The sequence below is a fragment of the Canis lupus genome, chromosome 25 (genome assembly GCF_003254725.2).
Source record: "Canis lupus dingo isolate Sandy chromosome 25, ASM325472v2, whole genome shotgun sequence".
Lineage (NCBI taxonomy): Eukaryota > Metazoa > Chordata > Mammalia > Carnivora > Canidae > Canis > Canis lupus.
Genome location: NC_064267.1, coordinates 35515427 through 35528711, shown reverse-complemented (window position 1 = coordinate 35528711; position 13285 = coordinate 35515427). Strand labels below are relative to the sequence as shown.

Genomic DNA, 13285 nt, shown 5'->3' with positions numbered 1-13285 from the left:
CTCCAGGTACCACAAATGCTGCACATCCAAAACCCGCCCCCCACACTGAATGGGTCCTTCGTCCCATGAGTATTTAACTAGGAAACATGACGGTCACCGCTCATTTATCCATTCAAGTAATGTTTGTGGAGTGTTCACCATGTGCCAGGCTCTCTGTGCAGGATGAGGCGTGGAGTAAACAAAACAGAAATGACTTCTGCCTCCAAGGAACTTTCAACCAATCACCCAGTCCGGGCAAGTCTACTTACAAATCATATCTGAAATGATACACTTCTCTCCACTCCTATAGCTGCTTAGTCCAGGCCAGTACACTACACTGGTAAGCAGCAGTATTGATGGATTCCGGCTCTGAAACGTGTGAGCCGTGTGACCTTAGGCGATGTACTTTCTGCATCTCGATCTCCTTGTGTGACAGATAAAGATGATAATAGTTATCTACCTCGTAGCTTTATTGTGAGAGTTAAATTAGATAAACCATATAATAAACCAGAGCCCAGGGGATCCCTGGGTGGCTCAGTGGTTTGACGCCTGCCTTCAGCCCAGGGCGTGATCCTGGGGTCCCGGGATCGAGTCCCGCATCGGGCTCCCTGCATGGAGCCTGCTTCTCCCTCTGCCTGTGTCTCTGCCTCTCTCTCTGTGTGTGTCTCTCATGAATGAATAAATAAAATCTTTTAAAAAATTTAAAAAACAAACCAGCGCCCAGCACACAGTAAGCAATCTCTGAATATCTGCACTACCGTGACTTCTGTTCCTCCAGCAGCCCCGCCTGTGGCCTCCCCCCCCCCACCCCAACAGCCCTCCCTCCACATGCCCCCACCCTCCGCAGCTCTCCATAAGGCCAGGCTCTCCCCTACCCTCCAGCCTCTGCATATGCTTTTCCAGCTGACAACCTTCTCTGGCTTTCTTTTTCCTATTTTTCAAGGTTGAGCTCAACGCCCCCTCCTCTGGACCCCCAGGCAGATGTCCCTCCACGATTTCCACCTGCAGTGCCTCATCTGAGAGCCCACAGCCCTCGCCCCACTGCACAGGGATCACTGTCTTCTCTGTCTCCACCCCCTGGACTGGCTATTCCTCGCAGAGCACGATGTTCACCTCTGCGTGCCCAGGCCTTACAACTTAGTGCTGGGTGCAACAGGCGCTTGATAAATGCTTAACAACAAACAAGAACTGTAAAGAAGCAAATTTCAACTCCCTGTAACGACGATCAAAAAAACCTTCCTAATGATTAGGCTACACTCACTAAGCATTTCCTCTAGGCCAGGCTCTGTGCCAAGCTTCGGGCACACATCACCTCATCTAATCCTCACGTTACAACCCTGTGATGTGGGCATTTGTACTCCTGTCTGCAGGTGAAGGAACGGCAACTCAAGAAATGTTTACAACTCTCTCCGAGCCAGGCAGTTAGGAAGCGGAAAAGTCCAACCCAGGCAGCCAGACCCGGACCCGCGCTGCAGGCCGGAACCAGCCTGGCTCTGCCACCAGGGTGCAAAGAGCCACCTCTGTGATTTCTGAGAGCCCCTTCCTGATGGCCACGTGACCTCACGAGGACATCAGGTGGGGGCCTCCTGCAGAGGTGGGATGGAATCCACTGAAGGTCCCTTTAGTCCAGGCTCTAGAGGTCTAGGATTTGAAATTCTACACTCCTGGGCTTGCTCCCTGCAGCTTCCCACAGTGCTAAGCATGAGCAGAGCGCGGAGCAGGCACAGAAACCATGAACCTGCACCCAATGAATGAGTGGCCGGCAATTCGGTCGGCGGATACCTGAATCCCCTCTTTGCTGGGCCCTCGAGCTGCAAAGCGGTAGCGTGGTGGCAGGCTTACCGGCACAGGTGGTCGGTCCGGCACACGCTGCGGAGGTCCAGGCAGTTGGGCTTCTCCTTGTCCTCGTAGGAGCAGCTGGGCAGGATGGTCTGCCGGCGGCGCTCGGCACATGCCTGGTCTTGGCAGGAGCAGAAGAGCATGCGGTAGGTGTACTCGCTGGGCACCCGGTCGAAGAACTGGCGCAGGGCCTTGTGGCACTTCCGGCGGTTGCAGCGCTCGGTGGGCGAGATCTCACGGTTGCAGATGGAGATGTAGGAGGAGCGCAGCTTCTTGCAGTTGTCGTTCAGGTTGCAGGCCTTGGCAGCGTCCAGGCAGTGGTTGCTCTTGGCGCTGACCGCCGGGTCTGCCCCTGTCCCTGGAGGGGAAGGAGCGAGCAGGTCACAGGCCGGCACAAGCATGGGAAGACCATAGCACCTGCTCCCTGGGAACACCTCCCAGCGTTCAAAAAGCCTTTGCCTCAGTTTCCTCATCTGTGAAGTGGGGACACCTAATAGGCAGTTAGGATTTAAATGACCGAATAAGCAGGTCCACAATGGGCTTATAGGACAACACCTGGTATACCTGCAGGGAGCTATGAGGATGGGGACTGCTAATTCAGTCTTCTTTAAAACTTATAACAACCAAAATGGCAAGCAACTAAGCGTTCATAGTCATGTTCATAAATGTGAGTAATGGAAAATAAGATGACTGGCTCAAGATCATACAACCTATGGCAGGCTGGGTTCCCAGGCCCCTGAGCACCCAGGAGCAGCACACTGGAGCAGGCTCCTGGTCAAGGGTCTTGCTGGCATTTAGGGAGGGACAATTCTCATCAAGGCATCTTCAGCAGCCGGAGCACAAATAGCACCACTACACCATCCTCACACCCACCATATGGCCACTGAAACTGTCCCTACACATTTCAAACTGTCCCAAGGCAGGGGCTCTACAGTGGCTAGTTAGTACAGAGAACCACGAAAACGGAAAGGTTTTCTTCCATTTCTTTCTTCTGCCAGGCGGAAGCCCTGGCACCATGAGGTGGAGGGTAAAGGTCAGCCTCGGACTCTAACAGGGCTGAGCACATATCAGCCAAAGGGTATATGTGCTGGAGGTTGTGACCTTGGCATTAGTGCCATGGCTCTAAGTTTTGTACCACTGTCCATGGAGTGGAATGTCCTGGACAAAAAGCAGACTTCTCAGGAATTGTGGGGTTCCCTTTGTGGTGGTTACTCCATCATCCCACAAGTCTCAGCTCTTCTAAGGACCACCTGATCCTCCACCGCCAGCTGACCCTCACCTACAGAGAGCCTCTTGTCCATCCTGATGACAGAGGAGGGAGACAGGAATCCAGTCTGCACGTGCCCACCTGAGACATTCTGGTGAGAGCCAGATGGGAGATCACCTAATCCTACCTCTTGATTTTACAGATAAGGAAACTAAGGCACTAAGTGGGCAAGGGTTTGCCCAAGGTCCCCCAGCACACTGGCTGGTAAACCAGAGCAGGAACCCAGTCATGCCAGCACTGTGTACAACATCAGCTTAGCTTTTAGGATGGAGGAGCCACAGCCTTTTTATTCAATCTTCATCCACCCAGTAATGCTTGCCAATACTTAGTGAGTACCACCCACCTTACAGAAGGTCCTGGAACGTGGTGGAAAGGACACTGAATGAGGAAGGCTGATGCCATGCCCCCCTCCCATGGCCAGCGCAGGTGCCTGAGCATTACCAATACCACTGCTTGTGTTCAGGTCTCTGGGTCATTAACCATCTGTCAAACCCCACCTCTGCACAGCCCTCTCTCTGCTAGGTGCTGGGGCAGAGACAAATGTGTAAGAGGTGGTCCCATTCTTGAAGAGCTCACAAATCTAGCTAGGAAAGCAAGAGGCAGAAGAGCACAGCAGTTAAGACTGGGTGTTCTAGAACTGAGCCATCTGCATTGGATGGCCCTGCTGTGTGGCTCTGGACAAGTGACTTAAAAAAAAAAAAAAAAACTACAACAACTTCCTCTGCCTCAGTTTCTCCACCTGCAAAACAGTACCTACCACATAGCATTCTTGTAAGTATGAATGAGATGGCTCACTTTTTTCTCTCTCCCACATGATAACATTGCCCGGTCTACAAGATCATCCTCATCAGCTGTTACACCACCCATCTTTAAGAAAAAAAGCCTCCTCATGACCCACCGTGAAGGTACCACCCCATTTTTCCGCTTCCTTGAAAGCAAAACCCCTCAATGGAGTTGTGCATACCAGCAGTCTCTTTCTCCCCTCTTGGTCTCACCTAGACCTGCTGCAGCCTGGCATTTACCTCCCCCTCCTGCTAGTGATCCTCTTCCTCAGCCCATCAGGACACTGGCCACAGTGGGTGGCCCCCTATGGCTCCCTTTCCTCATGGCCTGCCCTCTCTGTGGTCTTCCTGCACCCACCCTGCACTTGTCTGAGCAGTCTCCACCTTTTCCAGGGCTCAGCCTCCTCCTATATGCACCCACTCTCTATGGCCCTCATGGCTGGCCCCCACCCAGACCTCCCTCTGAACCCCAGATCCGTATGTCCAACTGTCTGCTTGCCCACTCTACCTACAAGGCTGACACCTGCATCTCAAATTTAACATGCCCCAAATCAAGCCCATATGTTCCCTGCGAGGCTCTTCCCCAGCGCAGGCCTCCTCCTCCCTCTGAAAATAACTCACCCTCCCAGTAGCTCAGGCCAAAAATCTCAGTACCTCCATGATTCCTCTTGTATTCACACACTATGTCAGGAAAACCAGGCAGTTCCACCTCCAAAAAACATCCAGAATCCAACCACTTCTCCCCACCACCCCTGCTCCCCACCCCCACAGTCTAAGCCATCATCACCACATGCTGGCAAGAGCCTCTGTTCCTAGTCTCCCTTCCCTGTCCTTGCACCCACTCCACCCTCTACCTTAAAACAATCCTCTCTCATCACAGCTGGAGTGAACCTTCTAGAACCTAAGGCAGAGAGATCACGCTCCTGGGCCCCAAAGCTTCCAGTGGATTCCCATCTCACTCAGGTCTGGGGGTGGTCTTCAAGGCTCTATATCTGTGCCATCCAACATGGTAGCCACTACTCACATGTGGCCATTGAACCTGAAATGTGGCTAGCTCGAAATGAGATGTCCATACCAGGTTCTGAAAATACACACCAGATTTTGAAGATTTACTAAGAAAAAATAATAATGTAAAGCATTTCATTAATAATTTTTTAGTTTGACTACATATTGAAACAATAATATTATGGAAATATTTTAAACGAATGTATTGTTAAAATTAATTTTACTTGCTTCTTTTTTACTTTTTTAATGTGGCTACTAGAAAACTTAGAATTATATAGGTGACTCATATTTCTGTTAGCCAGCACTGCTCTATATGACTTCCCCTCCTACTCCTCCTGGTTACTTCTTCAATTTGAGCCACAATGGCCTCCTTGCTCTTCCTGGACCATGCCCTGACCTCGGGGCCTTTGCACTTGCTGCTTCCTCTTTCTGGAATGCTCCTCCCCATTACCTTTCCTCATTTCTTTCAAGTCTCTGCTCAAATCTGTGAATCCTTCCCAACCACTATACATAATAAGAAGCCACGCCCATTACCTCTACTCTGATCTCTTTTTCCCACAACTCATCACCATCTACCATAGTATACACTTCCTTCGTCATTTGTTTGTTTGTGTCAAATACAAACTCCGTGAAAGCAGGGGCTTTACTGGTTGTACTCACTGCAGTACCCATATTTCCCAATGTCTGGTACGTGGTAGGTGTTGCAGACAAATTTAACAAGTCAAAGAATAAATGTACTTTGGACGATATTTAATTCCTAGCAAGTATTCGAAAGCTGTTGGCTAATATTACTAAAGAAGCCAAACTGACGTGGAGCCAACAATAGTGGTCAATGCAAGGCCATGTCTAGTCAAGTATCAATGTGGTCCAGAAGGGCTCAGATGTGAAAGTCAGGAGACAAGGGACAAAGACTGGGCCTCACCCCGACACCCTGCCAACAACAGCCCTACAAAGGTGGAAAAAGAGAAGTTCCCTCTCTTCTTCTTGTGAAAACAAAAAGGGGATTAAGGCAAAGAGGGAATCGAGGATGGTTTTCCCATTCACTGGATAAAGAAATCTTTACTGAAGGCCTACTAGGTGCCAAGCACTTCCTCAGAGCCCCAGCTGGGAACAAGGGGGCAGGCTGCGGCAGTGCTAAACTCTGCATCAGCGAAGTCAGGCTGCTGTAGGAGCAGAGAGGAAAGCATCGTGCCCAGCCCAGGGGTCGCAGCAGCGGTGACATCTCTGCTGAACCTACAGGATGAGTCAGAGGAAGCAAAAAGAGTGCAAAGTGGGTCCCCAGGCCGAGTGAACAAAGAGTTGGGGCAAAAGCTGGGGGGGAGCCGACGGCAATTCAGGATGCCAGGACATGGAAACTGAAAGAGGAGCCCAGGGGAGCACAGAAGAGGCTTGTCGACAATGGGGTGCGGCCTCCCAGGCCGTCCCCACCGCACCCCCGAGCTGTGGCCACACCATCCTGCCGGGGCCAGGATCCAAGGATGCCTGTCGACACAAAGGCTGTTCTGGGGGCATCTCCCCCGCCAGCCAGGTGGTTCTTCCACGTTCCTTGCACCTGTCAGGACGCTGGCGGGCGGAAGGGAAGAGCGAGCGAAGCAGCCTGGGGCGGAGGTGGAGGAGCGCCAGGACGGCCAGGCCCCCGGAGAGGCGCGGGGCGACGCCGCACGCCGAGCAGCAGCTAATTTGGGCCTGTGGCTGCTTTTAGGTTCCCCAGGTGCTCTGTTCCTGCTCCTCTCAGCGTGTTCTGAGCTAATGCCGCTGTAATTACAGCCTCAGTGCCTTCCATTTGGAACTTGAATAGTGAGAGCTTGTGCTAGGGGGCGGGAAATGTAAACCCCTGGGCCAAAACTTGGTAAATTTCCTAGAAAAAAAAAAACAATAAATGTGGCAACAGTAACAGCAATTGCCTGGTTACAGGGATGATGCCCCTTCCGACCCTCCCGGGGCGGATGCCCACCCTGGGGGAGCTCGGCCCCGGAGGCTGGCCTGGGCTCAGCTCTCCTTCCAAGCCAGGAGGCCCGGGGCCGAGACGGGCAGGCCCACCAGACGGCCCCTTCCCACAACCACCCCCTCGCTTTCACCACTGACCGCCTCTCCCCTGGGTCCGGAAGGCTTGCTTTTCTCTTCAGGAGACCCCACTTGGGGAGGAGGGAGGAAAGTGCTGGGTTGCAAATAGCAGCCTCACCCAGCGAGGGGCTCAGCCCCTTGACTAAAATGTCCAAAGGGCAGGGAGGGAGGGAGGCCCCTGCTACCCGCCTCCCATACCACCCAGCAGAGACCACACAGGACCTGCAAAGAATTCAGGAGCTAGGGGCACCTGGGTGGCTCAGTGGCTGAGCGTCTGCTTTCAGCTCAGGTCGTGATCCCAGAGTCCTGGGATCGAGTCCCACATAGGGCTCCCTGCATGGAACCTGCTTCTCCCTCCGCCTGTGTCTCTGCCTCTCTGTGTCTCTCATGCATAAATTAAAAAAAAAAAAATTTAAGAATTCAGGAGCTAGAAGTCCACATAGGCCTGGTCCAGCCTACTCTCCACACTCACTCTGCTCCTCCCTACACAGGTCTCTCAGGTCTGCTGTGAGGAGCCCAGATGGGCCAAGGGAGGGTGAGGGGGGATTTAACCACCTTGATACTTTACAGAACCTCAGGGAACTCAGCCTCCCAGGTCCAGCCCCTGGGTACACACCCTGGCTTCTTCATGCCCCTCCATGAGGCAGGGCCAGGGAACAACTGTAGAGGGGCTCCCTCTCCCCAGCCAAGCCTCCCCTGCCTCCCCTCTTCCCTCCTGGGGTGCTGCCCTGAGCCAATGACCATCTGTCCCTAGATCTTCAAACTGCTAATCCTGAAATATCTGTGTGACACTTATATCAAGTTGGGTTTATCACAACGCAGTCACCTTGGTCCACCTATATCAATTTTGGCACGTTACCAGTACCACACATATGAACGTTGAATTAATTTCTCCTTTAAATAAATCTCTTAATTTTTAAATAAAATGTTTAAATTTTGGGCAGCCCCGGTGGTTCAGCGGTTTAGTGCCGCCTTCAGCCCAGGGTGTGATCCTGGAGACCCGGGATCAAGTCCCACATCGGGCTCCCTGCATGGAGCCTCCTTCTCCCTCTGCCTGTGTCTCTGCCTCTCCCTCTCTCTGTGTTTCTCATGAATAAATAAAATCTTTTTTAAAAAATGTTTAAATGTCTTCAATTGTCAATTTTTAAATTTTTTTAAGATTGATTGATTGATTGATTGATTGGAGAGAGCAACTGAGCAAATGCATGCAGGCACAAGTGGGAGGAGGGACAGAGGGAGAAAGAATCTCAGGCAAGCTCCATGCCCTCAGCCTCTATCTCACAATCCTGAGATTATGACCCAAGCAGAAACCAAGAGTCAGACACTTAACCAACTGAGCCACCCAGGCACCCCTTTAAATTCTTTAATACCTAACCAGATTTATCCTAAATGATAATATCTATGTTAGTTCTGAATTTTTCTAATATGTGTTAAAATACACTGCTATTAAAATAAAAATATTTATTCCTACGCCCATCTCCCATTCCAGCAGCAGGGTGCGTGCAGTCAGAAGGAAATAACTGATTTACAGTTGAGATTCTTCAACTTTGGTGCGTTTGTGAGTCACCTAAAGTGCCTGTTACATGCAAATGCACAGGCCCCACGCCTCCTTGTCAAAAACTCTATGCCTGGTGCCTGAGAATCAGGATTCTGCAAGCTCTTGCATGATTCTGAGGCTGCCTTCCCAACTTGCAGAACCAGTGATTTGGAGGAGAGGCTAAGCTGCCAGTGCCCACTCCTCAAATACACACACATCTGATCCAGCATATTTACCAAACCCACCCTCAGCAGAAGGCAACTGATGGGTCTCTATTGCACACCCCCTGAGGCTTCACCCCCAACCCAACTGGAAGCTTCATCAAGGTAGACTCTCCAACCACCAAAAAGCCTCTCCCTGTGGGAGTAAAATAAGATGCTCACCATTCTGTGATACTTGTAATCCAATGGGGTGCTGGGTATTGGTATTTCTATTCCCCTTCTGGCCTTCCAAGAAATTGCCAGCCTGGTCACTTGCCCCTAATCTCACTTCTAGCTGCAATGTCCAGCCCCAAGCCTAGCCTGGGCCTCTGTGCCATACTCCACAGCTCTGCCACTAAAGTGGAAGCTGGAGGCTTAATTCTGTCTCTGACTCTCCCAACGTGTCAATCCCCAGATAAAGCCTGACCCTCTCTGGGTCTTACTTCCTCATCTGAAAAATGACAGGTTTTGAACTATATGGTCTATATTTTGTGATTCTCTTGCTAACCCTCACCCCCCTGGTACACACACACACACACACACACACACAGAGTGTAAGACTCTGAGGGCTGCAGGGAGTGAGGAAATTCCCATCCCACCTCCTTTAGAAACAGGCTAAAAGGAGTCTACCCTGGTCCCATGCAAACACAGCATTTATATGCATAGAAATACACTCGCATAAACAAGGACTCACAGCCACACCTGCCTCCTCCATGCGCAGACCCCAAGGTCCTGTTGGCTGGCAGTCAGTCACACACAGCTAGCTGTCAACCAACAAATATGTTCAGGTATTGACGACATGCTCTAGAAATCCACCTATGAACTGAAAAGACAGAGTCCCTTCTCTCCAGAGGCTTTCAGTCTAGTGAGAGAAAGACTGATAATAAACATATTATCAAATAAATATGGTAATTTAAAGTGCTAATACATGCTACAGAGAAAATAAACTAAGGGAATTCAAAAGAGAATGACTGGGGGATGGGAGGCTCTGTCCTAGGAGGTAACATCCAAGTTGAGAAAGAATGGTGGGCAGAAGGAGTGAAACACACACAAAAAAATCCAAGGTAAGAGAATCCCAAGCAAAAGGAAAAGCAGGTGCAAAGGCCCTGAGACAGTCATAAGCTTGGTGTGTGCCAAAGGAAGAGTAAAGTGGCTGAAGCTTCCTTAACGAAGCAGAAGTAAGAGAGAAGAGAAGCCACAGGTGGGTAGTGACTACAAAGATTCTGTATATAACTTAGAGATAAAAACAACAGGATAGGTGGGATGCTAAATGGGACGAAAGAGAAATCCAGGAAAACTCTTAGGTTTGGGGCTTGAGCACCAGGTGGATGGTGAAATCACTTTGTAAAACAGGAAAGACCTGGAGGGGGCAGCCCTGGTGGCGCAGCAGTTTGGCGTCGCCTGCAGCCTGGGGTGTGATCCTGGAGACCCAGGATCGAGTCCCACATCAGGCTCCCTGCATGGAGCCTGCTTCTCCCTCTGCCTGTGTCTCTGCCTCTCTCCCTCTGTGTCTATGAATAAATAAATTAAATCTTTAAAAAAAAAAAAAAAAAAGGAAAGACCTGGAGGGGAGAAGGAGGGCAGAACTAAACACACAATTCTGTTTTCCCTGAAGTTGGAGATGCCTACTAGATGTCCAAGTGGAGATGCTGAAAGGGCAGAAGGACAAATGAGTGCAGGAGGTAGGTCTGAGCTAGAGGCATAAAACGGTATGACTGACATGGAGGCTATTTGGTACCAGAGGACTAAATCAGGTGGCCCAAGTTGAGGGTGATAACAAGAAGAGGAAAGGGCTCAGGACAGGATGGGCTTGGGATGCCATCATTTAGCAGACACTGGGAAGGAGTGGACCAGGAGGTGGTAGAAAGCCAGGTGTCATGGAAGCCAAGCCAAGACCTCCAAAGAGGACAATCAACTCAGTCCAAAGAAGTAGGGATGTAAGGGTGAGCAGAGGGGCAATCGACAATGAGATGCAGACAAAACCAACCCTAAATGGGGCTGGATGGGAGGCAGGACAGGTGAGGAACTAGAGGGAACCCACTTTCCCGATGGGCTGTAGCCACCCACACCATCACCACCATACCCCTCACCCTCATGGGGCCATCCGTGCCCAGTTGCCCAAGATTCACTCACATTCCCAACACTTGCATCCTGAGCACCCACTACATGTGGAGCCCAGCCGGAGAAATGAACAAAACCAACAAAGGCCCCTGCCTTCCTGAAGCTTACATTCTCCTTTGAGTGAGACTATAATCCAGTAACAAAGAGAACATTACACTTGCCTGAAGCTCGCTCTGCAGCTTCACAAGTCTCCCTGCCCGTCCCTGCTGGGGGCTGGGCTGATGATTATGTGCAGGGACTCCGGCCCAGCTGGGAGGCGGAGGACCTAGCTGGGCCACCAGCTAGCAGAGCAAGCGTCACAGGTTATGCAACCTCTTTGAGCCGCATTTATTTTCCTTATCTGCAAAACGAGGATAAAACACCCAGGCTGCCCGCACATAGGACGGATGCTAAAGATGAGACAGGATAATATAGATAAAAATGCCTCTCGCAGTTCCCGGCACATGCGCCATAAATGCTTGCTTAAGAATGTGTTCCCCAGCTGGAAAGATCTTCCCCCCCCCAATCTCTCCATTTTCACATAACTCTGCTAGAAGAGACTCATCCCATGGACCTCTTGCCCCAGCCTCACACACCACACCCCAAAAGATAGAAGGATCCCCAGTCTCCTCATTGGTGAACAAGAGACAGGCTCTCTGCTCATCCAGGAGCCTAAGAGATCAGGAACTCCAGAATCTTCCTCGCCACTGGAGTGGTGGCCAGGAGCCCCATACCATTTGCATGAAGTAATGCCTCAGCTTCCCCAAGAGATGACCTTGCCAATCCCAGCATGCCTCGCCTACCAGTCCTCTGTCCTCACTCAAGGGCCAGGCATCCAGTGGGACCACAATCTTCATCCCCACTGCTCCAGATGCCTGCCCTCCTCAAACTAGTAGCAGTCCCAAGCTCCCTTATATCCTCAACCTTCTCTGGGACATTCCTCTCACCTCCAGCCCCACACAGCACACAGCCACCCCAGCACCCTCCAGGGTCAGCCATATTTTTGGAAGCAAACCAACACACCAAAAGTTAATTTGATGAATGGCAAATTCACTGAAAATCTATTCCAAAAACCGATTGCTCTTAAACATCATTTTATATTTTGTCAAACCTTAACCACTGTCAGAATTCTTTCTCCAATTCTTCAAAGGGCTTATTAGTCTTAATTTGTGTTGCAAGCAATTAAAAATTAAAATTTCATTATTTCACATTTGAAGGGGCTTTTTCGGCCATTTTTGAGGGCTCTGTGTCTTCTCAAATGTAATCGGAGTGGGTTTTTTTAAACTAGGTTTTTGACCATGGTCACACCAATTCCCACAATGGCACATCAGCTTTAATTTTGTATTTACAACAATTAAAAACAAAATTGAAGCATTTCATATTGATACAATTCACCTAAATCCTTTATCAGCGTTTTTTTTTTTAAGATTTTATTTATTTATTCATGAGAGGCAGAGAAAGAGAGAGAGAGAGACACACACACAGGCAGAGGGAGAAGCAGGCTCCATGCAGGGAGCCTGACATGGGACTCGATCCCAGGTCTCCAGGGTCACGCCCTGGGCTGAAGGTGGCGCTAAACTGCTGAGCCACCCGGGCTACCCCAGCATTTTTTATTTGTGGTGAATGGATGCGTGATTGGAAGCACCAACCATAAGTTAAAATTTTTTTACTGATTATGAAATATGCTTTTCTCACCCTAAGATGTCCTTCTTCACAAAGAAGTTCCAAAAAGCCATCTACAGTTGCTGTTTTTACCTTCCTACCTCACATCCTCTCTTCCATCTTCCCCAAATCAACCTTCCAACCCATGGCCCCACTAAGGATAGTGTAGTCAAGGTCATTAGGGACCTCCATGCTGCCACATGCGATGGTCATGTGTCTGAACTTCTCTGAACTGACCCCTCTGCTACATTGGGCATAGCTGACCCCTTCTCTCTTGAGACCTGTACCTCTCTTGGCTTCCCCCAGCACCCTTGACTTGCTTTCCCCTTCCTCATTGGCCCTCATCTCAACTTCTTTGCTCACTCTTCTCCCCTGCTCATGAAGCCCAGCCTCCCTCTCTTTTTGTCCACACACTCTTGCTAGGTGACCTCATGGGTCCATGGCTTTAAATATCATCTATATGCTAACGACTCTCAGTCTATATATCAACCCTGACCTCTCCTCAGAAGTCCAGGCTTACATCCAACTGCCTACTTGGCATTTCCAGGCAGAGGTCTGACAGAGAACTCTAGATTACTGGCCCCTCCAACCTCTCCTTCCCTCTTTCCCATCCTAATATATGGCAGTTCCACCGTTGTTCAAGCCTAAATTACCAGAGTTGTCCTTAGCTCCGTCCCACAACAAATCCCTCTCCATCCCCTACTGTCTTAGGACTCTAGCCTGTGCAACAGCCTCCAACTGCTCTCCGGCTTCCACTCCTACCCGTGCCCCTCCCCACCCCATGATCCACTCTCCCGCAGCTCAAGAGTAAGCTTTTCAAAAGTATAAATCACACTGTGCTTCTCAAGTA

At 50.3% G+C, this 13285-nt stretch overlaps 1 protein-coding gene across 4 annotated transcripts in view; it reads right to left on the bottom strand.

Annotated features, from left to right (window-relative positions):
- GFRA2 (GDNF family receptor alpha 2) overlaps positions 1 to 13285 on the bottom strand; it is an 84897-nt gene that overhangs the window by 50388 nt on the left and 21224 nt on the right. For all 4 annotated transcript variants that reach the window (XM_035720402.2, XM_035720407.2, XM_049100964.1 and 1 more), the window contains one exon: positions 1822 to 2176. In XM_035720402.2, the coding sequence (XP_035576295.2) occupies positions 1822 to 2176 (355 nt within the window). The remainder of the gene's footprint in view (positions 1 to 1821; positions 2177 to 13285) is intronic.